Genomic DNA, 27,165 nt, shown 5'->3' with positions numbered 1-27,165 from the left:
TATCCAGGGTAGCCACTTCATTCATAATATTGCTCTACCAGTGGGCCCCAGCATAGCATAACATAACATGTTACTATGTCCCTTCTCCAATCTAAATGCTGAGCACCTAGCAAGAAGGCAGGTCCTGGGAGCCGTTTCATAAAGCTGTTCGTAAGTTAAGAACGACTGGTGAACCTTACGCGCTATACCATCACCAACGAACATTTTGGTACATACCATTTACCACAAGAAAGGATCACCAGTTTTTCTTGAAGTCGCTCTTAACTTACGAACAGCTTTATGAAAAACCCACCCATTTTTTATAAGTCTTTGGTATGACTTATCAGCCAGGGATCAAACCCATGACCATGACTATACCACCAAGCAACCATCCGTTAACTAAAATGTCATAGGAATCGGGGCTGTGACGGTATTTAGGCCCACTGAAATCAGTGAAAATTGGCCAGGTGTCAATAAACACCAAGTTCAATGGACCTTAACAGGTACTCATTAAGCCACACATTGGATAACCATGAACAAATTTGTCTCAAATTTTGTACGGGTGGAGGCTTTTCAACACACTTCCATAATGTGAAATGCTGAGAAGGAAATTTGATGACATCACATATGGTTCGGTATTGATAAGTGGTATGATATAAAGAAGCAGAATTGGTGGGTGGTCGAAACCAATAATTTCTTCATATCCAAGATACCAACAGTATAACCCTTCTTCATTGGATATCATAGATGATTTTTGGCTTGGTCTTCGCATTGTTAATTTGTTCTAAAAGGTGAGGAGTTTCACACTTGATTCAATTGTTGTAACCACCATCACCTATAGTTGCAGCACATCTTGGTTTACTTGGAAAGTGAGGTAGCCGGACTGCAAAGTCCAAATTTCAGAACGATGGACTAATATGGTTTTATATCAAGTTTCTTTGAATTCTAAAATATTTCTTCTCTTTCACACTACAATTAAATGAGTTATGAGAACTATCCCATCTTGAGTTCCTACTTCCCGATTCCACAACAGAACTTTGAGATAATCGTGATTGATGACTTATTCATCGCACCTGGTGCACTAAATTCTTTTGTTGTTACTGTGCAATTGCTACTTTGAAAATGGCCCAGGAACATAAGAAATGGCCTTCATCACAAAACTAATAAGCCCCAGTAATACAAACACATCTCCTACCATATTGTAACTAAATGATATGCCCATTACTTGATCCTCATCCTGTTAATCTTCTAATGGTGCTTAATACCTCATGTGGCAGATGCAAGGTGGCCGCAAGTCACCCTAACTGTGGCCACAAGGCGCCCTCATGGCGGCCGCAGGGGGACTATACAGTGAGTGGCTTGTCACACTCATCATGCTCATCATGATATTTTATAAGAGACATTTCATTTCAGAAAGTTTCCAAAGTGTCGCACCATAGCTCCAAGCAGAGAACGCCATTGGAGAAGGGGAAAAGCAACACCAGGGCAGCCGCACTGTAATGTTCACTATTTCTGCACTGGTGTTTAAAAGGGTTTAACTGATTGACACAAATTCATAACAAGATATTAGGCATGATAATGAAAAATGGAGAGAGGTCATAAGCTAGGGTAATGAACATAACCATATTAGAAGCTTGTTTATGTTACTTTAAATATTGTTGTACACAAAGTACATGCATGTAGCATACATCAATATTACCTTGAAGAAAAAAATCCTCTTTTAAAGAAAGTTATGTGTATACATACAACAGCCACGTACATTTAGCTTGTAGTTTTTAATACGGTATTAGGAAGTTTCACCTTTCCTTTAAAAGCCTGTCTGGTGATATCAACCTTGGACTCGCCTCACATCTGGAATAAGTAATGGCAAACACATCAAAATAGCTTGCAAAGTTCACTAAGCCGCAAAGCTTCAGTATCTTCAGTAATTCCATTTCAAAAGATCTTTCCAAACCCCCAGTCACAATGCACTTAAGTGCACAGATCTGTTAGCTACTACCCAAAATAAACAAAAGCTAAAACAAATGATTTGTTGTAGTTCACTTAAGCAATAAGCACCCATTCTTCTTGATGATACAACCAAGCTATTCCAGTATTAAGGATAAATACTTGAAACAAGGCTCTACAAAGATCACACAAAATCAAATCAACCAATATAAAACAGTTCTCCATCTACGTCCACAAGATAAGTTCTAATAAACATGCAAATTATCAACCATATTCCATCTCCTGATTGCCATATTTTGTCATAAAATCATGTCAATTCAATTGTACATTCTAAATTCATATTTTCTACAAAAAGAGATTTTACACTGTAGATGAAGAAAAAGAAATGTCAACGTCAATCCTTATATCTCTGACCTCTTTCAATAACTCCTCTGTACACGATACAACTACCAGTATTTTCTCAACCTCAAAAATATATATATTGTGCCCTCGTACCAACCATTCATTCTCAACAAAACTTATAAATGCCTGTTGATAAACGTAATCAAATCAAACAAAAACACTCATTGACTATCATATTTCATTCCATGACAAACACTTAGCGGTAATATATATCATACACACTGCAACCCAATGGTTTCATTTTCTGCTTTGGTAAATAAATGCACACTCCTCTCCGTTTCTAAGCCAGTCTCATCAACAATGCAATGCATAATTAAATTGCTAGGGGTTACACCTACATAATATACAGTACATCCCAGACTGAAATATAAATCTCTTTCCGAAATTATTCAACATACCAAATTCAATTTTTATATTGTTGCATGTTGTTATCCTGATAATAAAAGCAGCCATCTTATAAAGCACCCCTTTTCATTTTTTTTTCTTCATTTCTGGTATTTTCATTTCCTTTTTTTTTTATTTTGAATATTGAATCCTACAGTTTCAGAAATTCAAAATAATGTATGATATAAATTTTCCAATCAATACTTTCCAACTATTCACCACTTTTGCAAGACATACATGAATCTGGAACTACTTGATTTGTTTCAATATGCAAACCCATTGTACAAAAATTAAAAAAGAGAAACTTCTGTAAAAACAGAATTATCATCTAGATAAAAACAAAAGCAAAGCACATCAGAAAATATAAAGTGAGAAAGTAATAAAATCTGTTTAAATGTATGTGAATACTGGTTTGCAGTCTTGCATCAAGAGTGCAATTCAAGATTGCTCTAGAACGAGAATAGTCTAAAGGAAACCTAGCAAAGTGATCGAGAATAACTGCAGGGAGATTGATCGACCGTAGTAATGAATTGGAATACTGATATATGCATTCGGGGAGATTTACCAAAGCCAAAGATAGTCTATGATTATCGCCAACTGATCAAATAAAGAGCAGTGCAGACAAATAAAGGTATTGCATAAATTTTCCCATGCCACCACTTTCATGCTGAAAGCTCTTTGTATTTTGTAAGTGCTCAGAAACACTGTATGAAGCACTAGATAACTGTTAAAATATCATGCAATAGTTAAACTTGACCTGCACATTATTTGGTGACAGTACATTGATATATCACAACTAGGAGCTTTGAACAGATGGAGTTGCATCAAACTCATTTGCTTTGAGCCATATTCAAAACTGCCCAAACAAAAAATATTGGCCATGTGCTAAGCTGGTCTTCCTTGTAGATGGGTGAATGCCTTTGATGCCTTTGTGATGCCTTTGTAATGATAATAATTTTTCACAATGATACAGCAATAGATGCTTCCCTGTTTGGAGAGTATGCAAATAGAAAAGTTGTACTGTTTCCTGAAATATGATTGAAATTAGTTCACTAGGTATGTTTTGGCACTATACTTATTTGTTTGAAGAGAAAGACAATATTCTAACTTTATTTTTCAATTTTTGATTGCCACAAGCAATACAAAGAGTGTTAACATATAGATTTGAAAATGGAAAATTCTCACATTTTCCACAAATTTGAAGTGATTTGATGCATTCTAGTCAAAAAGCCAAGCAGAAAATCAATTATTTTTTTGTTATTCACATGTTCTCACATGCCATAATTCCTTCTGTGAATCCCCGGAATCAGGCCACCACTTTGAATGAGCTTTTCAGGACTCCAGCTATTCAACGCTCCTTAATTATAGATTGTCTTCTTGAGAAATACGAGAGATGTTTCATAACCCTTGCCTCGAGAAGAGATGATATGAACTATGCGTTCAATGGCACTTGAAGTATACATAGAGTATATCTGTTTTTTTGGTAAAGAAGCCGGCAGTGATATTAAGATTATCTTTGGAAGATAACGATACCAACAACAAACAGTTATAATGAAATGTCATTCACATTCTGTGTTGAAACAATGGCCCACACAAAAACTTGTGATCAAGAGTTAGTTCCAACCTAGTTCTCAAATCATGTAATGCCATCCATTTGTACCTTCATATGAGGGGTCATTCAGAATGACATACTAAAGCGGATCACAACAACCATATTTTCATTTGCGTAAATGAACAGGAATTGAAAATATTGTCTTAACATTTTAATTCACCAACATATGAAGTTTAGATGCCCTATAAGCAATAAATGAATAGTGGATCTGCACCTTGAGAAGTGTGTTATTGAAACACAGAAATGCAATGGGTTTTTTTTCCACTTGATGACACACAGATAACTGCTGGGCAATTTCATAAAAGGATCCACTTTTTTGTATGTCCGACCCCCATTTTCTCAAGTCCTACTTCACTTTATAAACTGACCAAGTCATGGTCCTTTGAGAACATTACAGACTGTCAAAAGAACAAGAAATCAGAGACAGAAAATTTCATGAAGGGTCCCACATAGAGGGGGTCGGACATACATATTTTATGGAATTGCCCTACTGCAGATTTTGGTTGCCATATATCTGAACTGGGTATTACATCCATCCCCCAAAATAATCCAAAACACAACTTCACTATCTTTCTCCTATCCTATCCTTTCCAATCCCTCCCCTTATTTTTTCCCATTCAATTCCGTACATCTGAGAAAGTTAATTTGAGTTGACGGGATACATTACTGTTTAGGATGAACAGGGTCTTCTGCAGTAGCTAGCACATATTCAAACTTAGACCAACGATGTCAGAGGGGTTAAAAGACCTCAAGACGAATAGCATCCAAATCGTTTCATCAAAAGACAATGTCTTCACTGGTGTTTAAATGGAAAGCCATCTATCCTCACACTATCAACTTATCTGCTATTATCCACCTTCCTCCTGCATTTACAAGCCATTCATTCCCTCGCAACTCAAAAATCAAAGAATTCTACAAGAGGGGAGAAAATAATAATCGCGCATCCCTCTCATCCTCGTGTCACGTATCCTTGCGTTTAGCATTCAAAATGTCATTTGCCATACCACCCCTCTGATCCTAGCTTGGTCTGACTAATGTCTCCGAGCTATAGAGGGCTCCGTTTGTTACCGAGGCTGCATCCGGGCAGGGTTCTGCTGCCTCCGTGCCTTCGTACCAGGATACAAGACCTTGGTTTACTAGTTGCTTGTTCAGCGACTGCGACTGTGTTTGAATGAGAAATGAACAAGAGTCTCTTTAGAAATTTTTTAAGAAGTGAACGTAACTGACATTATTTGAGCATACTGGGAATAACATATCAGTTTGTGATTAAGCTTTGGTTCTAATAATCTTTATTCAGAAATCTCTCACACATGGAAAACAGCCCACTGTGTAATTTGGAATCATGGCAGCATTCCCCCATCGAAGCAGCGCTGACAGCTTTTCTGAAACACCCCAAGGACTAATGAATAAATTTCCATTGGCATCTTGAAGAATGCTTTTCCATCTGCACACCATTTAAACTATTGTATATTGTAGATACCACAAATTCCAGCAATTGGCTGCAGTATGTGTATCATTGTTGTTTTTCAAATAAATAAACCATGAATGTATAATTCGCAGTGCATTCATGAAAAGCGATTAGAGGATTTCTGAGCACACATTAAGCATTTATCTTAAAAAAGTTATAATATTGCCACATTTAATCTTTATCTGTAACAAGAGAAGACAAAGAGAAAAATAGACGATATCTACTTACCTTGCCGTAGCTGTCGATGAAGAAGATTTCAATGAATGGGATTCCATCGACCGAGTATCCAGTAATGGTTGCTTGCATCATACCAATACTCTGAGCTAGCTGTTCAATGAAGATTCTGCATGATTCGCTGAATTCAGCTTCACCTGCAAACAACAAAGGAGAATGTTAGATGTATAAAATAGCATGCACTATTTCAAGAGACATGTAAGGCAGAATCCAAGTAAGAATGGTTGCTTGCATCAAACCAATACTCTAGAGCTAGCTACATGATTCACTGAATTCAGCTTCACCTGTTTTCATTCGAAAAAGTGCAAAGTGATAAGTAAATGCAGTGGAAATTAGACCACCTGGATATTAGAATGAATGAGAAAAAGACAAAGTGGGTATTAGACCAAATGTAGTGTAGAGCAAATGTCAATAAGACCAGACTGTCTATCTTAGAAATATATCAACTGCTCAGAGACCAGGGTCCCGTAACACAAAGGTTAGCGATTAATCAGCGCTTGAGGGGGGCCTACATTATACAAGCTCTGCTTTTGAGTTGGCCCTCCCTCCCTTTCAATTATTCATATTTCAATTTGATAATTGTCTTTGTAATGTTATACTGTTATCAACTTTTGTGTATACTTCAAATGTGATTATATGTTACTATGTCAATTGTATCATAATTGTAAATATGAAATTGAAATTGAAAGTGGAAAATAAAACAAGTGAATTGAATTTAATTAAATTGATTTTTACAACTGATTGTACATAGTAGTCAATGCAATCAGTCGTAGAAAAACGTTCTGCAATCATTGCTAAGCTTTGTGTTACGGGTCCCAGGTGAGTAAAACCTCAATATTATCCTCATTATTACCTGGAAGAGGTGCAATGTTACTCATGTAGCATTCTGTGGCCTGGAAGGGAAGACTCAGGAAGTCTGATCTGATCTGTCTCAGGGCGTAGGCCTCCACCCTGGCGTAGCCTCCATAGTCCAGGAACCGCACATCAACCTCGTCGGTCTCATTGCCGACTTCAACCACCTGGGCTCGATACCAGCCATCCATTACTGGTGCAGCACAGATTACACCATCTACAGTGAAGAAAAAAGCAAAGAGCATTGAGGGCATATTCATCTTAAAAGATTCAACAAAGAGTTTACATTGATACATTTTTATACCAGGTCCCCTTAACACAAAATTCAGCAGCTGACTATAGAGCTGATTTCTATGATTGATTACACTGAATATGTGCAGAAAATGGTACAAAATAATTGAATCAATAGCTAAGCTTTGTGTAATGCTGACCTGGTCATCAGTTCATGATACTAAATACAAAAAAAAGAAGTTTGAAAATTCAGTTGATTATTAGAACATGTGACTATGAGATTAACTGGCATTTCTGTCCCAAGGGAGAAATAGTTTTTTTCTTCGGTAACTGCTACCATTTCATGTATCCTACAGTATGTAACCTACAGTATCATTGACTCTGCCTCTTTTGCAATATGTTTTATAAGTAATCTGATCCAATACAGCCAACCCTATCTCGTCTAGCTGTCGTGAGTGGCGCCTATTTGTACAAGTTATATATGAAAGTAAAATCTGGCCACCATTTTTATACAAAAGTCTGCTTGTTGTTAAATACATTTTCCCTTGATATTGTAAATCATAATATTTGCTCAAAATGAAAAGCAAACAAGATCAAATTGACTGCTTTGATTCCATCTCTTGGGTGGATGAAGAAAAACAAAAGGAGATTGGCTTAGAGGGAAGCCAATAATTAGAACCAGAATAAGAACAGCCAGATAAGTAATATGAAAATGCATATCCCCAATTGGATGGCAAGGTCTGTACTTCAAATTCTGGAAAATCACTTTTTATCAAGCAACAATACGTCCAAATTCTACCAATCTAACAAATATGAAGCCACGACACCATGCAAAAAAGAGAAGAATATCCAAAGGAATGGTATACAGCCTCCAATAATTCTGATGCCTTTTCTTTCCTTTTTTGGTCAGAATTTATAGGAACAGACCTGACCTTTACTTTTTATTTTATGCTTGCCAAAACATACTTCAGATGCAAAGGTCCTCGCCCCACCAGATGAGGTTTGACACTTGAGTATTCAATTTTCTTGAGATCAAGTTTTATAAAGTGATTTTTGTTGTAATTTTAAATATCTCTTACTCTCAATGGGTCTTGGGAGCTGTGGAGTCATGTCGGCTTGCTGGTAGATCTGTGTCATCAGATTATCCTGAACGTTCAGACCTTGATATGTCTGATGCATTGGCTGCTGAATAAAAATATGGCCTCCAGAAACCACACTGGAGATTAGGATGTTGTTGGGTGTCTCCTCTGGTAAGTGTAGCTGAAAGAGAAGAACATACAAAATGTTAAATCACAATTCATGTTGGTCTATCACTGAGTTATTAGATTACCATGAATGCAAAGACCATGGCTTGTCTGGTGCATTGGTTTCTGTATGAATATATCTTGTCCAAAACCACACTGGAAATAAGAATGTAGTCAGGTGTCTCTCCAGGTAAAAATGGAGTCGACCTAAACGTTCAAAACGAAAAATATGGCCTCCAGAATGTGATAACAACAAAATGCCTCGTCTACTTTTTCTATGATCACTGCATATTGGACCAGTCTACAATTATTAGGGGGGGGGGGCTCCGCTAACATTTTCATATCATTGACAGTCCTTGTACCATTTCATGTGCCACATACAGTTGGAATCAAGGGCCACATACAGTCATAAAGAGGCCTAATAGAGATCGTGCAAATATCTCATGATGCCCCTACGCTGATTGTACATTGCCCGTCACTGATCGTACAATGCCCTTCAATGGTTGTACGATTGCCCCTACAATGTTTTTATGAGCTGCTATCTTACCATATTGAAATTTTTATGTAACTACCGATACAGACCCTACAAATCTGTATGATTAGCAAGCATATAATCGCCTGCAAAGATCAGATACCAAACATACTTGGGACACATGTGGGAGCTGTACCCTGTAATATAGAGCAACTGATCTGGGCCCCGTTGTACAAAGAGTTACGATTGATCCGATCAATCGCAACTATGGAAATCCAGCAAAGTCAACATATAAAATGCATGTTTGTTCAAAAAAAAATTTAGATATGAATGCATATCCATAAATTCATTGATTTCTTGACAATTTGGGGTGTTCTCCTTTGATTACAAAGGACATTTTGCAAATTTCCTGTAGAAAAAATTATGACACTGATGGATTTCCATAGAGTTACGATTGATCGGATCAATCGTAACTCTATGTACAATGGGGCCCTAGACCCCGTCTTACAAAGAGTTACGATTGATCCGATCAATCGCAACTATGGACGGCCGTCAACATCTATTATTCATGTTTGTTCAAAATATTTTCTCACTATGATGTATATTCATGCATTCATTGTATTCTTGAAAATTCACTGTGCCTCTCTGTGTTTACAAAGGACATTGTGCAAATTTCCTGTAGAAAAAATTATGACGCTGATGGATTTCCATAGAATTACGATTGATTGGATCAAACGTAACTCTTTGTAAGACGGGGCTCTGCATTGATTATTCTGTGTGATCAACCATGCAAATCAGCCCAAAGAGCAATCTCCAAGCTTTATGTTACAGGTCCCAGGATCCTAGAATTAATGAGCCTAAGAACCAGATATATAGAGTCTGCTGGCCAACCTGTGTCATATCTGGTGTCTTGTTCTTCTTCTGTTGCTGTGTATTGGCCCGTCTGCTGAGGTCCACGCTGGGAAACTTCTTCTTGATATACGCAAGCGCTCCATCTACCTCCCCTCTCAAGCCTGGAATGAAAGAGAGCAATATGGACGAGTGTTCATGAGACAGATTGATACAGAGAGATGGAGAGAAAGAATGACGGGGAGAAAAATAGAGAAAGAGGAAAGGGAAAGGGAGAGAGCAAGATAAGGGGGGGGGGGGAGAAAGAGAGAGGGGAACAGTACCTGTATGTTGATGTATGGAAGCTCTCTTCCCCAAAGCTAACATAGAGGGCCTCCTGACTCCCAATCCCTAACCCAGTGCAAATCCTCTTATCTCCCATCCGCAATGGCACTGGGTTAGGGATTGGGAGTCAGGAGGCCCTCTATGTTAGCTTTGGGGAAGAGAGCTTCCATACATCAATGTCCAATCTGGATTAGGGGAACAGTAGAATGGAGAGACCAGGAAAGATGGTAGAGAAAAGAAATCAGTGAGGATGAGGAGACAGACAGAAACAGAGGGACAAAGATAATTTCAAAACGGATCAAAACAAAGGAAGAATGGAAGATGTGTAAGAAGAGAGACATGGGCCCCGTAATTGGCCTATCAGAATCATTCTTGCATGCGCGTTTCGCTCAGTGCACTGACTAAGAACCAATCATAATTGCACTTTCAAATTAGCAATTAATTGCTAATCTAGGTGCTATGGGGCCATGGAGAGGAAAATGGAGATACAGATACAGAGAGTTGGGTAGAGAGGAAGACTGGGCAGTGTATGTTTACAAGAATGCTCTTTCCATTGAAATTCATCAGGAGCAAGCCCCTCTGCAAAATGCAAAGGCATTATTCTCCTTACCAAACAATCCCTCTTTCCAAGATAGAAGTCTGTAAACATCTTAAATTTCCACTGTTATTAAAGTTGTTATGTTAATGCCATTCAAATTGTAATGCAGATGCACCAATACCCAGGGTACAAAATCCATTTCAAGCATTACCACTGAATTTTCATCCCCTATAAATGCTTTAAAGATTTGCAGTCCCAGGTTCGAGAAGCCAGCAATTAGCCCTTTCCTGTGAGGAATATGGAATTAGTGCCACCCGAAGAAAAAAGAGAAAAGCAAGTGAAATCCTTATGCGAGGCATGTCTCTTGTTCAATGTTGAGTTCTCCAATTAGGAAAAGTTCAAGCATTAAGTATGTACACTGATACAATGGCCCGTATTCTGAAGTCAGGTTTAAGATAGACCATGGTCTAACGCTGTGCTAAAATTATGGGAAGCCAAAAGTGTCAAAATTTGTATTGCATTGTATGTTTTTATGTTTACTCTGCCCTATCCTGGTTCTTTGATTGTGAAGACAATTATCTATTCATAATTCCTAGACAATTGAGAATAATTTGAGAGTCAAATGAGCTGAAATATATATCGCTACTGTTAGTGATTTATGTCACAATTGGCTTTCCATACGTAAACTACAGCTTTAAACCTTGAGTTTAAATCAAACTCAAGTTCAGAATACAGGCCAATGACTCTAGGTCTTTGGCTTAATATACATTATTTAAAAAGTGAATGGAGGCACCCTCATCACCCAAAGTATTGTTAGTACTTTTCAAATAATTCAAATATTCAACTATTCAAATAATACTTTCTTGCCATTTAATCGATATAATTCCTATTAAAGAACAATTCATGTGAGGTATTCAGTGCCTTTTAAATTAACAGTAGTTGCAAAACATTGCATGGAAATTTTCATTTTCTTGCCAATAGGAAAGCCAGTGAAAGTATGTTTGAATTCTAGCAATTGGGATTCATTGTTCAGTTAATTTGATTGTTCAATTCTCACTCTAGGTGCGTGATATCTACATTGATCGAGGAAAAATTTGTTGATCTGCAATGAAAATTAGGCCCCTCCTAAAAATGAACAATGGTGTATTAAGAAATGCAAGAATTACAATGACATACAGCTTATACAGAAACATTCAGTATGTGCAGCAGAAAAGACCTCAAGTTTCCTATATCTGAGTATCACTTAAAGGTAAAAGGAAGTATTTTTTTAAGATCAGGATTAATTTTCACTTTGTTATCATAGATCTAGATCTGGTAAATTAATGTAAACTTATCTCTGTGAAATCACAAAATCTTAGCTGAAAAGTGATAATTCTGATGATCAATAATGCAGAAAAGCATATGTGGGACAGTGTATTAATATTGCTTGGAAAAATACCCAACATTTGATGGAATTCTGTGCTTATTTTGCTAATTTCTCAGCAATTACACATTTTCTTCCAGAGCCATTTGGCACACATTCTTTTATTTATACAAACAAATACTTGGGTGGTAATTTTATTGGATTCTGTACAAGCTCATTTTGAGATCGTTACCAAAACTGGCATTAATCTTAAATCTGATAAAGAGTGGGTAGCCCAAATTGCTTGAAGGTCAAAGAACAATTTTCAAGCTTTAAAGAATACCTTCTACAACACAGATCTGATGGGTGGTGCTGTATGGGACATTCTTTAGAATGACCTTGGCTCCGGTCTTATCCTTCAGCTCACGAATGTTCTTTCCCTGTAAATAAATACAAAAGATGGGTGTCAAACATTCAATTTAGTGAGTCAATAAAGGAACAAATATCCTCCCTCAACTGGGTTCAACAAAAGGTAGTGTAAATAGGATAATCTATAAATATTAGCATAGGTCATTGAGAGATGAAGTTATAAATCATTTTTAGGCAGAGTTTTCTTTTCTCATTGCCAACATTTGTACCATAATGGTAAAGTGGATTAATTTCCAATCACATTATTGAAATTAGTGAGAAACTTAAGATTTGATTTCAGAAAAAGGGTCAATTGTAGTTGTGTAAAAAAAAAGTCCCGCGCAATGATAGACATAGTAATCAATGGATTCGGAAATAATGAACAACTTTTCATTATTGAATTTCATTGATTTCATACTGTGCAATACTAATGTACAATATAAAGAAGTTTGTTTACAAATCATTTCAAGGTGTTGGAAAATAAAATTTCATTATATATCTTTATTACAGTGATGCAACAGTAGGAACATTAAGAAGTAAGTAGAAATTGTAAGAAGCATTATCAGATGATTGCAAATGGACCAAACGCTCCAACTCAGGCACTACTGGTAACTACTATTACTGCTATTACTAACCGATTTTCCGATGAGTCTACCACAGAGCTTTGAAGGGAATTCAAACTGGTACATGACCGGTCCTTCCTTCATTCCCGGTGCTTGAGAGATAGCCGCAGGGCTAGCACTAGCCCCAGAGTCCCTTGATCCATGGCCACTGTCTATCGATGACCCCTCACTGTTCACCTCAGAACTAACATCATATCCAGTTGAGTTACTGTAATTAACAAAAAAGATATAACTTTTTATGAATCAATACATTATTTGCGGTCTTCCATACATAATTCAAGTTAAATCGAGAGATTTTCTTTAAATAACTACATCTACCAGCAGTACCCATCAATTAGACATTGCCAGTATAGATTTTATTGAAGATATTTCTCAACCTCCACAAAGACCAAATTGTATAAGAGAAGACAATCAAAATGCAACAGCATCAGAATTCCTTTCATTAAAATTCTCCCACTAAAAATAGCTGACAAGTGACAATAATCACTGAATATGCAGAATTTGTTCGGTTTCATATCATTCATAAACTTGAAACTAAATACAAACTACAGAAGAGTCTGAATTTGCAACCAGTCAGCATTTTTTTTTTTATTGTAAGTTTCATATGTAGGACAACCTAAATCTTCTGTTATACTGGAAAGAGTAATTCAATAATTCTCAATTCTTTGAATACTCAGAATTTTTAACTTCAAAAGGCATGCAATGTGAACTTCCAGTCAACCCCTTAAAAACCTATTGAGTATTGACTACAGTGTATTTTCTTTCTTCTTTAATATTTGAATGGGCTTACAACATCAATCATAGTCAAGGTCTGTTCAGATCTAAAAGATAAAAATGAATAAATATGCTTATATGATTCATGCCTCACATTGATGTACATGAGATGTAAAATTGCTACCTAGTTTTATCATTACTTTCAATTCCTTTCCTACAATTTTAAGAAGTATTATGGTACCTTCCCTTCCAGATTCTTGAACTAGCCATTTCATATTTCTTATATTATCATATTTTGGTAAAAGCTGGTTCTTTAATGACAAACAGGAAAAAATTGAAAGGTAACTGATGTAAAAAAAATAATTATCTTCCAAGATTATCTGTGGTTTTGAGGAAAATTCCATAAGTGATTATAAATCATATGGATGTTTCACTTTCTAACGGATGAAAAATAAACATCTCAACTTCCTAACCCAACTAGCCTCAAGCCCTCAATACTAGTTGCCATGATTTTTTTCTTTGCCTGTAAAAATGTTAGAGCCTAGAAGAAGAACTATTACGTGTCTGATCCCATCTTCCTCTAAATACTGTGTAAGTCTGTGGAAACCCATCCCCACAGACAACCATTTCTCTTCTTTAAATGATATTATGCCTATAACGTTGATAATCATAAAAAGGTTCAAGCCTGAAGGCAAGACCACAGTAGGTTGTAAAAGTTGTTTTATGAATGAGAGCTCACGTAGACCAACAGAAAGTAGGGCATGACAACACAAGCCTAGGTTATTAATTAAACTGAAATAGAAGCCGGATATTCATGTTCACATACAAATAAACAGCTCTAGATAAAGCACACTGAAGATACACATACATGTATATTGCCACTTTACCCACCATGAAGACTAATTGACGAAACGGCTATTAAATAAAATATGGGACAAAACGGCATTAGACGACATACCGTAGTCATTAGACAAAATGGCATCAGACGTAGTGGACATAAACCCTATTATCTTCCTATGCAAATAGAATGGGCAATAATGCCCAAATTATAATTGCTGAGCAGTAAAAAATAATTTTAAATTCACCGTTTGCACCTCCAGAATAAAGAAAGCATATAGTCAGGTTGGATTTTGAAAGGTGAGAGGAAAGGCATAGGTCTTACAGTGCAATAAAATGTTTCCACTTAGAAACACTCCACAAAAGTGTCAGTGGCAACTGTGCGATGATATAAAAAGAAAAATAGAATTGAAAATGGCACAACTTGAAGAAAGTTCAAGTTAAAGTTCACAAAAGTCAAACAGAGTTGAAATAGACTTGAACTTTGGTTAAACCATCATTAAATTCGCCCTTATCGACTGTATATTTAATATTTTCTCTGTTAGCATAACGGTGTATTAAAGCCCATTTCAGATTCGGACTCAACTGTAAACACCTCACATAATGCAGAATCCATAGTGATACATGTATCTTAATGGGTCTAAAACTTGACATGATGAATGTAATACTGATGTGGTGATTGAAATAATTGTTTTTAATGGAACAAGATCATCATCCCCACCATAGGGCTGTCCTAAAATCACCACAAACCAAATAGTGCGTTGATCATTAGTGCCGCTATCCAATGACCCAATTACTTCCCACGCGACCGTCTCTACGACATCACCTCTGCTGGCAGTAGAAGGGGGGCAAAATAACTGACATTAGCACAACGCGGCATGACCCCACGTACATGTATGCTTGTGCACTAAATAGTTTCCTCTCGAGATAGAGGGGAGATACAGTTGTAGTATGAGCAGCCATGTGCGATTCTACCTGGGGTCTGTCTGCCTTGAATGACTATAGTCTTGTGAAACAGACTCAATATTGCACTGATTATTCCCTTTATTTGAACCTCTTGTTATAAAAAAAAATTAAACTGAAATAATAGATCTGGCAATCTCTGGTGATTAAGCTGAATATTCATTATAAACTTAATTTTATGCATAGAGGGCAAAGACTAATGTGTGAATGAGAGCTTATCTGATGCAGCAAAATTTCCTTCCACAAGAAACAAAATGACATTTTTTGTGAATTCAAATTATATCAATAAAAAATTAGGAATACTTTCAAAATTATTGAGTGTTGGTGTGCATTCAAGAAATTCATGACAGTGTACATGGATCTTTTGTTTTAAAAAAGGTCTAAAGATGTAAACTAAATACTCCACTTCAACTTGGCAGTCAACTATTCAGACTGATGTAGTGGAGTGGTAGTGAGATGGTACATTGAGCCATTGGATATACTAGGCTATACCATGACATTGATCTGAACAGCGCCTCAACCAGGCGATAGAGTATTCATTCATAGTACCATAAATAAAACAATGCAGAAGAGCTTCCTGCTAGTATCCATTGCTATTTGTTATGGTTTGCATGCAGATATTGCTTTGGCAAGGTTTCTAATAAACCACTTGAACTATATAATATCAGCCCTAAAGTATATGCTACTGACAAACAAAATTGTAATAATTGCATAAATCAGAAGAAAATTAATGTAATGTTTACATTATTTTTCATCTTGAACCCAAAATAAAATTTAAGATTGATTTGGCTTTTTCTTTTTTTAGAGAGGGGGGGGGGTGAACTGCCCTCTGAGCCCTGTGCATTTACCATTTGTCATTGGTGTACTATGTTAGATGGATATCGCTTTTGATGATTTTTTAACACTGTACCAATCTGCGCTGCTCGATTTTCACTGCGGGGGCCTACCAATTACAAAATAAGAACACAAGTGCATGACGAGGCAATATGGTGAAATTTGATCCCATCTTGGTAAGAGGGATTAGTCTGGTCTGAAATTGAAGACTACAGCTTTTCATCTGGCCTGGTTGAATAAACAAAGTACTAGTAGTGAAGAAAATAGGCATCTCAGCTTGCAGAAAGATGGGGACAATCTAAAGACAGAATATATTAATCCAGCCTTGGCATGAGACTATCATTAAAAAGTCTCATTATAATGAAATCAAATGCAATTGATAGACATATTACCATGATGCTTCTAGATTTATATAGGCCTACAAGTATTTTGTTGAAAATTCACAAAATTTAGGTAGTGTTCTATTATGCAAATATTGACTGCTTTAAAAGGGGAATCATTAAAATTTTCCAAAATTTTCCAAGAGACAGCTTCAGAATGAAATCATTTATCAATTTATTAGTTTTATCAGTAGCAAATTGTGGAAACATTTTTCACTCTTTCAATGTAACGCTCATAAAATCTCTGGACTATTATGAAGTTTATCATTAATGGATTTTACCATAGTGTAGATCTCTAGAAATAACAAGATATTTCCATTTTGATGATTCATGTCATGTATAATATCCATAGCATACTATGCTATTTTTACTCTGTTTTGTGATCAGAAAAAGCCCTTGCCATCATGCAGATGTTAGTGTGCAGCCTATCTATTTACATGATTTATATTATTTTGATATAACAGAATAACACAAATCTTTTATAAGTGTGAAAATATACAGGTAGGCCGAAATATGGTTTCTTGTTTAGGATGACCCTCATATGCATTTACAGGGCTGAGTTTATCGCATTGAAGTCCTAATCTTCTTTTTCCCTTTGAACAATTTAATCAATTTTACAGATAAGAGAAAATGTTTCGTTACTATTTTAAAGGTTATTTAAGTCTAATTACTCAGATACTCAATGGAACCCCTCCCGCTTCCCTACATGTACATCTTGGGCATTCTCCCATTAATCCAAAGATTAAAGTCAAGATTCCATCGAGTCGTGCTTACAGTACAGACCTTAATGATAAAAAAAACCTTCAGGGACTTGGGGATAGTCTAGGCAGCCCAGAAGAGGAGGAGGAGGAGTAAGCTACGCTGAAGTTCAGAGATGCCCTTTTCTAGACAGCATGCCCTTTAACCATAGTCAGCTATGCAAGGAGGCGATATGCTGTTTAAGGCCGTCAGGTGAAGCCCTCGCGTGGATGGGTTTAGCGCTAAGGGTGTCTCCTCCGCTATTCGCTGGAGATATAATATACATCTACACATGTAGGCAGGAGTAGAGATACAGATGTACACATGTACCTGTGCAAGTCCATATGAATGTTCACTGAAGACATGATGCGTGAACAAGTTGCTGAATAAGCTCGTGAAAAAAAATCCTGAAGTGGGAAACCTGAAGGACCAAATATTGCTTTACTCAAAATTATTTTTGATGAGAATGTGATAAAAAGAAATGTATTTTGTGATATTGAATAATAAATTTCAAAATTAAATAATAAATATTCAGTGTTATGTATCCTAGAGATGTGAGAAGTGCATTCATGTTGAATATGAGAGCAGTCAACAATCATTCGAAAATCCTTTGTATTCAAAGCTTTAATAAATTTTATCTAGCATCTTTTACAAAATTAGAACTATTGCACTGAAAGTAAACCCTGTTTCTGAATCAATATGATGGTAGACAAGATATTGACAATTAAATAATATTCCTTCCTACACAGAAGATGAATAGCAGATCTATCTCGCAAGCCACTTCATTCCCCAGTAATAATGCAACCGTCATCTAATAGACATCTTATTAACCTCACTTGTCAATAGCATTTAAATGCCTCTTCATGACCATTGATTTGAGCTTTTAAGGGAGAGTTCAGGAACAGAAGATGATATTTCGATTGAGAGTTTTCAGTTTGAATGGATATCTCAGCAAAATGTCTCCTAAAATACATGTGGTTCATTCAAATTTTACTATTTGAATTTTAAGCAGTCTATTCAAATGAAATGCAATACAAATAACCACATCAAGACTACATGTAATATTTGAATGCTTGTCTGGAAGTAGGCCCACATCAGAATAAATTTTACAGGTGTATCCTGGAAGTGAAATAGCAGAGTATTATTTAAGTTATGAGCAATGTTTTCAATATGATACCCCTCATGATTAAATTGCTTGCATTTTGCCAAACATACAGTGTAACAAGTAACAACAAATTATGTGCAGACACACATACCGGATTCCGAGTATTACATTCAATTAAACCTTATCATTACAGCCCTCTCCCTTCTAACCATCCCCTATGTTTCTCCTCTTTTCTTCCCCTCCATCCTCTCAATCCTTTCACCTCCCAGACCTATTCCCACCCCTTACCATCCATACTCCCTATCCCTTCCCCTTTCTCCTCTTCCTCTACCCTTCATCTCCCCTTAACTCCTCTCTCATTCCATCTCCCTCTATCCTCCATACCTTCCCTTACCTTTCCCCACCCTTACCCCTCCCCTGCATCATCTACCCCTCATCTCCCTCCCTCCTCTCTCTCATTCCATCTCCCTCTATCCTCCATACCTTCCCTTACCTTTCCCCACCCCTACCCCTCCCCTGCATCATCTACCCCTCATCTCACTCCCTCCTCTCTCTCATTCCATCTCTCTCTCTATCCTCTATACCTTCCCTTACCTTACCCCCTACCCCTCCCATGCATCATCTTACATTCATCTTCCCCTACCTCCCCTGAAACAATCTACTGCTGTTCTCTTTGTTCTAAAATTGAAAACCACACTTTCCCACCCATAAAGCAAAACACCAAAATTACTCCAGGACTTCTCAATCTTCACCATGGAATACTGTATTGCTTGTCCATTCCTCATCTTTGTCTGTAACACTAGGTCAGTACCAAGGAGAGGGACATATCAGGTATCAGAATAGAATGTGATCTCTTGGACTTGGCCCCTATCACCTCAGAACCCCTCACTATCGAAACCTGAATACAACACTAATTGCCCTACACTGCATCGCTACAATGTGAGGCTGTCGGCGACACATGAGCACATTTTCCACCTCATGCATGGCTAATATGATTAGCAGGTAGGCTACAAGCACACCTGCGTAAAGAGCATGAGCTGCGTACAATCCTGCATACAATCAACACCTTTACGTGGTTTTCGGATGGGAAGTTCAAACCACGTTCGCGTTCAAGCGAATTCGGTCATAAAAATCAATGTCTTTTGATACGCAAGCATGAAACACTGGAAAAAGGTGCAACTGAAAAGTTATTCTGCAGAACACTAGTATTATTTAAAAATCTTGTGAAGGTAACAAAGATCTTATGATTTTAACAGGCCTCCTTTCGGTTTGGACATTGCATAATTTCGACCTTGACCTTTTCATAATTCCTGGGTCATGTGGCCTTGATTGAAATGAGGGAAAATCAGTGTTGATGAAAAATCGTTTGAACACTAATCTGATTGGAGTGACCATGTCTTGTGCTTGGTTTGTTATTCTAGCTTTAAAAAAAAATTGATTGGATACACCTACGGACAAACATGAATGGCGTGAAGATAAGTGTTTGATGAAAGTCCCTATTGCACAGCTCTGGAATCTAGAATAAAATATGATTGATGATTTTATTTGATCTGTGCACCTGCTCAATTTCAAATTCATTCATGATTACAATCAAATGAGTCATCATGGTTTGATTATAAATGCTAAGAAATTGTATCCACCTGTACATCCTTATTGTGAGATGTGTGATGTACTGTTGTGAGATGTGTGATCTATTGGTGAGACCAGTTAATTCAGGTTGTTATTAAACCCTTTTGTATCTTTAAAATCAATCAAAAAACATTTATCTTTAATTCATTTCCAATAATTGTATTCTTACACTTAGGGATGTGAGTGAAGAAAATGAAGCAATTTGATATGGCATGTGTAGTACAAATACCAAATAAAACTTGTTTGTGAAACGTCCACCCCTGAAACGTTACAATTGTAGGAGTAAATTCATTTGTAGAACCTTTTATAGGGAAAACCCAAATCCAATGTAAATACATGCAGTCTGCACTTAAATGTACATGCAACTACCATCTATTAAAACGTGGACTTGATAATTTGTGAACAGGTGAATTAAATCATTTGGAATCTAGGGTAATGATTACATACTAGTAGGCAGTCTAGACATATTTTAGGATACCATCTGTGCTTGACCACAAACATACCACAAAATTAACCACATAAATAAATTATAATCACAGTAGTGATTCTAGGTTATTTACTTTGCAGCTAATATTGTTGCTCTCTTAACAATACTTCAATCAATTACAAATAATGACCCCAGATATACCATTACAAATTAGCGGGAGAGATGGCTGAGTAGAATGGGTAGAGGGGAATAACAAGTGAGAGGGGGAAATGTGAGATAGTAGAAAAGACTAAGAAATTGATAGTAGAGGAAGAGAGAAAGATGGAGAAAGGTAAAAAGGGAGAAAGGTAAAAAGGGAGAAAGGTAAAAAGGGAGAAAGGATGAGTCACAGAGATGAATAGAGAGAGAGTGTGTGTGGGGAAGGGAGGGGAGATTGTGAGAGGCTAGGAGAGAGAGAGAGGGGAAGCCGAGTGCATTGCCTAAATTCTTCTCAATTACCTTCCAGTCTTCACAATCACATTCCAGTGTCTGCCAAATCTGTTTTGAATGACATTAGGTGGTTTCAAACCGCCTCGATCACAAGAATCCCCGTTAAATTACGAGAACTTTTTTAGGCTGAAAAATACCCATTAATTATTCCTGCATTCACACCGCCCTGAAACATACCCTTCGGGATAAGTTCCTGAAGTTACGAGCATGCGCAGTATGGACTGATAAGCAGCAAGGCGCGAAATTCAAAATCACTAGCCCAGCAGCAACCCATGCACGGCGCCGCACCCAACGACACGCTGCGCTAAAAGTTCCCGTAATTTGCTTTCAGACCGCCAAAATACCCACGACCTTGGAAAAATCCCCGCGAAAGTTCTCGTAATTTCGCCAAGTACCTACTATTTATCGGGTATTTTATTTCGGGGATATTACGCGTAGTTTGCTTTCACACCGCCAAAATACCTGGTATTTTCTGATCGGGGTAAATTTCCCGATCAGAGAATACCTGGAACTGGCGAACTTCGAGGCGGTCTGAAACCACCTAATGTCATGGTATTGAGTTCAAGAACATTGCCAGAGGTTTCCTTTAGTTTTTTTTTTCAAAACTCTTGAGTAGCTCTGTGGTTTAGTCCCAAATAGATAGCAAAAAAAATATGCCATTAACTAGAACAATGTCATCAAGTAAAATTTTATTCACTCATTAATGATTAAACAAACATCAAGGAAAATAAAAATGAATTGACAAAATGACTAAGGTAATAGATGAATGATTTTAAGAAGGGAATTGGTATGGATTAAATGGATTAATTACTTAACAAAGAAATAAATAAAACCAAAAAATGAAAATGAAAATTAACACAATAATAAATGATTACATAAATGAATAAGTAAATCACAATTGGAATCAATTGAAAAAAAAATACTATCAAAACATCTGCCATAAAATTAGATCAAAACAATGGGACTGAGTGAAAAAAAAATTTGCTCTAAACACACATAGATGTTAAAGTGTATTCAAATAATCTACAAGCTCTTGGCTTTAATATCAATACCAATGTCAGTGGGATAGCAGAAGTATGTATGACATTCACAAGCCAAGTCTCTTCATATTACACATGTGTACATTGTATTCAATCACTAAGCCATCACATGTTCAGATCATCAGCTACCAGTTCTTATTAAAGGTTTGGTCACACCTCAACAGTATACAAATAAAGAAAATCTATGGATGTGATCATACTATTTACATACAAGATGTACATTAAGAGCTTCGGCTTCATTAATGTATTATCTTTAAATTCATGTTTCAATGTGCGAAATTGACATTAAGATTTCATCATGATCTCACTCTTGATTATTCTGTGTTTCTTTCTGCAGGTTTGAGTTATAAAAAAATTAAGCAGAATGGCAAAATTTTTAAACCCATTCATTTATTCATTCATCTTTTGTTTTTTCATTATTCATTCATGTATTTCTTGTTATCTTTCATCAGGAGGGGGGAGTGCAAAAAGTTGGGTACTTAGTTTTCCTATCTGTATATTTTCCCACTTATAGTTTATAGAGTGTAAAGAATAATTTTCTTTTTTCCCCATCTCATCTGGGTACTCCTTCATTATCAATCAAAACTAAACATAATTGACATTCTCCTGAGTGTGAACAGAGAAGACAAATACATATCTTATATCTATGTACAAGATGATAATAAAAGTTCATTAACTTCAAATAGACCTACCTTTCCTGATCTAAAACCATCTTGAAATGCTGCTATTCGCTACTCAAGTCATTTCAAGATGGCAAAGTTCTCGTCATCTGGGTGAAATGGGCTTGAATTCCACTTGTATAATCCTTCTCTAGCAGCTTCTAAATAGTCCCAATCCAACCACACTGGCAAGTTAACTCTCATCAGACAACCACTGCTCAACCCCCCTCCAATATTCATCAGATGCTTCATTCAGAATTGCAGATCACCCCAAAAGTCTTCTCCAAGCACAAACATGCACAACTTGTGCAAACCGGTATTCCCTCAAAGTGTTACACAATCACAATTGTATTGTAAAATTCAGTCGTGCCATCCATGTGACATAAAATTCTTGCTACTCTAATTTATGCATACTGAATTGCTAGTAAACTTCCAACCATCTGTTTGCATTGATAACCAAGCAGAGGTTCACCTATTGTGTTAGTGTTCATGTTTAAACTCAAAGGGCAATAACTTTTTATAATTCTCTTTATCTGCATTAACAAAAGGGGGCATGTGTTCTGCATCCCAAGGAAGTGGGTTTGTATTGTTGGCAGGTTTGTTATATAAAGTTCCACTGAGGATACTTCATGTCAAGACCTCAGTCACATTTGCTCTAGCTGTAACCTTGTGCAAGCAAAATAAGGAATCATAATGGCCATAATGGCTTAAAACCACACGCAATATACATCCAATGCAAAAAGTATGAATGCAGTGATGAGTCATTCAATTCAACATGAAGAAAACATACTGCCGCTAGTGTCGCTCGCTGACATACACCACACATTACTAAAATTGTAAAAAACACAATTTGAAAAGAAAAAACATAATGCCGTAATTTTGATGACAAAAAATAATTACTGCAGAAAGGTAATTGTTGGCAGCTCTGTAAGCATCTTAAGTTGAGAAGTTGACTACATGTAGTCCCTGCTGTGTGCTACCAATGACCTTAAAGGAGAATGAAACCCTTGAAACCGGCTGAATCCATATCAAAGAGAAAAATCAAAGAAACATATTGTTGAAAGTTTGAGGAAGATTGAATGAATAATAAGAAAGTTATGAGCATTTGAATATTGAGATCACTAATGCCATGTAGATCCTCTCATTGGCAATGCGACCAAGATCTGTGATGTCACACACGTACAACTCCCTCATTACTTTAGTACTTATTTCACTTATATTCTCACTTTTATAGAGTCATCACAAGGTGAGGTGTTCTATTTATGAGAGGACAAGTACAGATGTTTCACAACATTATATCATTGATGAATCGTTTGCCATATGATTAGAATGAGCAAAAAGAGATATTTTAGGGTATATTTTCAGTGTCCAAAAGGGGAGAGTTGTTCATCTGTGACATCATAGATCTTGGTCGCATTGCCAATGGATGATCTCCATAGCATTAGTGATCTCGACATTAAAATGCTCATAACTCTTCTATTGCTAGTCCTATTTTACTCAAACTTTTGTTGATCTTATTCTTTGATTTTTCTGCTTTCACAAAAGCTAACTTGCTCCAAGAGTTTCATTCTCCTTTAACACCTCAGCTATTTTTGTCACATTTTTAATATTTTTAATGTAAATGAATATGAAGAGCAATTTCCTTCTTCCTGAAAAAAAAAAGAAAATAAGTTTTGAAAACGAAACTGCTATCTCCATATATGTATGTGACTCTAGCATAATTGGATGCCTGGATTCACATGTTTACAGTACGGTACGTAAACGAGAGTGGAGTTCAGTTGGTTTTGATGTAATTAACCATTCCTGTGACCTTAACTTCAATCACAGCTCCAAACAAGCCTGGGTCTAACAATCTCAAACAATGTGTAAACTAATAAAAATATCATTAAGATATTAAGCAAGGCAAATTCAAAGTCCAAAATACAAGTTGCACGGGCAACAAAGGTGCTGAAGATATCGATCGTCCCTCTGGGAAAGCATTTATCCTCTTTGTGCTGCTGTTATACCATTCACAAAATAGATATCAGGGTTGGCCTGGCAGGAAGTCAAATTAGAATGATATTAGTACCTTTGAACTTCAGTCTGAAGATGAATTTGATAAGATTTGGGAATGGGTGGGTGAAGGGTAAAGGCTTGTAAGCAGTGGTCTATAAAAGGATGACCTTACCGTCTTCGCCATCGTGTGCAAGTCCATGGATTGGGAGGGGATGGGTTTACCTACACAAAGTCATCACATGATAGGTATGCTACTGTCATTCATCATTTTTATATGTATTCACTGGCCTTTTTTTACCACAATGGAGCAATACTTCATACTCACAGTACATAAACATCCAAACACGGCAAAAATGAAACAGCTTTCTTCTTTGAGGACTTTTTTGTGGGGGGGGGGCACCTAAATCCCCACCCCCCCCCCCAAAAAAAGATAGGGAACACATTTTTAATTCCTAGGGGGTGGCTACATTCCTAGTTTTGCTCATGCTAAATTATCTTGTGTTGACCCAGATAGTCATTTATGGGGGCTACTTCGCAACAGGGTTTGTTTCATACAGGGGCTACAAAACCCTCAACCCAGTGAGGAAATATTGGGACAGGGGCTACTACAAAAATACAAATTGTCCCGTTATTACAAAATATTCAACACAACAGGTAATTTGATATGTTCATATACACAGGAAAATAGCTCCTTCAAAGAAAATGGATCACAAAACTTGCTGTCTCTTCGTTAAGGTTTCGTACTTTGCTTGATGATCACACATTCTATGGGAGCTACATGTATAGGCCCGAATTCACGAAGGTGGTTTTGAAAACCATCGTTGACTTTGTTTATGCAGATTTCAATACATGTACATTACGCTAAAATTTATCGCGTATATTAAAACAATGTGCAGTGCTTATGCACGTTTTTGTCACAGTACGCCAAGTGACACCTGTTGCCACAGTTGAGCACTCTTTTTCATTCATGATTCCACTGTTTCGTATTCCTGAATAAAGTGGCGCACTGTGACAAACGCATGCATAGGCAGTGGACATTTTTTATTATACACAGTAAAGTTAGGGTGATTTATCCAGGAAACCTACATAAACCTTGGGTTACACCTTGATGGTTTTCAAAACCATGTTGGTGAATTCAAGCCATACTATAGTTGCCAAAGCATACATACAGCTTGAAATCTACTGTAATGGGTCAATTGTGTACACTCACCTTTCACTGTTTCCAAGTGGTGTACCGCTAGAGCTATGTGTCTTCTCATCCAGGAGAACAGAGGATGCCCAGTCAACAGTTTGAAGCTTTGATAGGTCATTGCCCTTCTTGTTACCTCCTTTCTTGCCACCGGGCGTTGACCCCTTCCCACCATACACTTGAGCATTATTTACATGCTTAGCCTTCCTTCCAGACTTTGTATTGGCCGTCGAGGCCCTCGTCGACACCTGATTGTCTAGCATATTGCCGTTTGTTATTGATGAATTGTTGTTAGAGGTGGTCACAGTGGATGGGGGTATTGACGAGGTCTTGCAATTTGCGTTGTCTAGGGGTTGGCGTGTTGATTCACACGACTGTCTTTTGGTTGGAACTATAGCTTCCTGAATGGGTTGTGGCTTGGCAGAAACTGTGATCTCCTGGATGGGAGCTGGGATAGTTTCTTCCATGGCTTGAAGGTCCTCCATAATATGTTCATTTGATGCATTGAGGGAGGACCCGGACGAAGCGTTTGTATCCATACTACACTCCATCATAAAGTCATCAACAACATTTGCTATGGTCTCTTCAATTTGTCTTTCTTTATTCGCTACATTCTCATTTTCATTTCTTGTGTCCTGCACATCATCAGCACTAAGTTTTTCAAGCACTTTCTCAATTGCTTCTATGTCTGGTGTGCATTCGTTTGTACAAGAACTGCTATTTTTGCAGTCAAATTTCTTACAATCTGCTTTATCTCCATTCTGTTCCTGCTGCGCTTCCTGTTGAAGACGCTCTTCAATCGCTTGCGTGCCGCTGCCTACATTCTCCTCTCCGACATCTCCCTCTTCCACTTTTTCCTTCATCTTGGCTTTCTTGAGGTTGTTACGGGTGTAGAGGTAGTAGCCAGCCAATCCAGCAGCCGTCAGAGCGGTGCCACATGCAACCGCCTTGGCGTAGCGAAGCTGAGCCATGTTGGCGGTGGATTTCCTCGATCTACAGCACAATCTCTCCAGAGCGCCACCCGGGTCTAATATTGACGATCCCTCTGAAGACTTACCACACCTTCCTGTGTGCTACTCCACTTTCACTCATAGACCTTCCTCAGACTGCAATAAGATAAGAGTCAATCGAGCGTTGCCGATTGTTGCAGAATCCTGACTGGTTGGTCTGTGTGTAGTCTGAATGTTTGTTCTGTAGTAATATGCACGTTAGCTCAAGCCTGGTAGAAAAGTATATTTACTAGGTCAAACTCCAATC

At 37.2% G+C, this 27,165-nt stretch overlaps 1 protein-coding gene across 2 annotated transcripts; it reads right to left on the bottom strand.

Annotated features, from left to right (window-relative positions):
* Positions 1-1,031: 1,031 nt before the first annotated feature.
* LOC129254547 (A-kinase anchor protein 1, mitochondrial-like) lies at positions 1,032-23,074 on the bottom strand. 2 transcript variants are annotated; one of them, XR_010296540.1, is made up of 9 exons: positions 22,758-23,058; positions 12,922-13,117; positions 12,222-12,318; positions 9,717-9,838; positions 8,189-8,369; positions 6,880-7,095; positions 6,021-6,163; positions 5,053-5,485; positions 3,039-4,646 (listed from the first exon to the last, which is right to left on the bottom strand). XR_010296540.1 is itself a non-coding variant. In XM_064113542.1 (8 exons), the coding sequence occupies exons 1-8, from the start codon at positions 22,775-22,777 to the stop codon at positions 5,342-5,344; spliced, it is 1,119 nt and encodes a 372-aa protein (XP_063969612.1). In that variant the 5' UTR covers positions 22,778-23,074; the 3' UTR covers positions 1,032-5,341. The 2 variants fall into 2 exon arrangements, 1 of the variants encoding a protein (XP_063969612.1); XM_064113542.1 differs by having other exon boundaries at positions 1,032-5,485; positions 22,758-23,074.
* Between the last annotated feature and the right edge of the window lie 4,091 nt (positions 23,075-27,165).

The sequence above is a fragment of the Lytechinus pictus genome, chromosome 2 (genome assembly GCF_037042905.1).
Source record: "Lytechinus pictus isolate F3 Inbred chromosome 2, Lp3.0, whole genome shotgun sequence".
In the NCBI taxonomy this organism is placed as follows: domain Eukaryota; kingdom Metazoa; phylum Echinodermata; class Echinoidea; order Temnopleuroida; family Toxopneustidae; genus Lytechinus; species Lytechinus pictus.
Note: the sequence above shows the minus strand (reverse complement) of the source record. Positions and strands in the feature narration are given on the sequence as shown.

Bases quoted from the DNA above. Each gene is read 5' to 3' on its own strand.
- LOC129254547 (XM_064113542.1), bottom strand. From the start codon at position 22,777: ATGGTTTTAGATCAGGAAAG. The intron at 13,118-22,757 runs GTAGGTCTATTT...TGTTAATTACAG, and splicing joins ATGGTTTTAGATCAGGAAAG to TAACTCAACTGGATATGATG. The intron at 9,839-12,221 runs GTATTCTTTAAA...CTTTCATTCCAG, and splicing joins TCAGATCTGTGTTGTAGAAG to GCTTGAGAGGGGAGGTAGAT.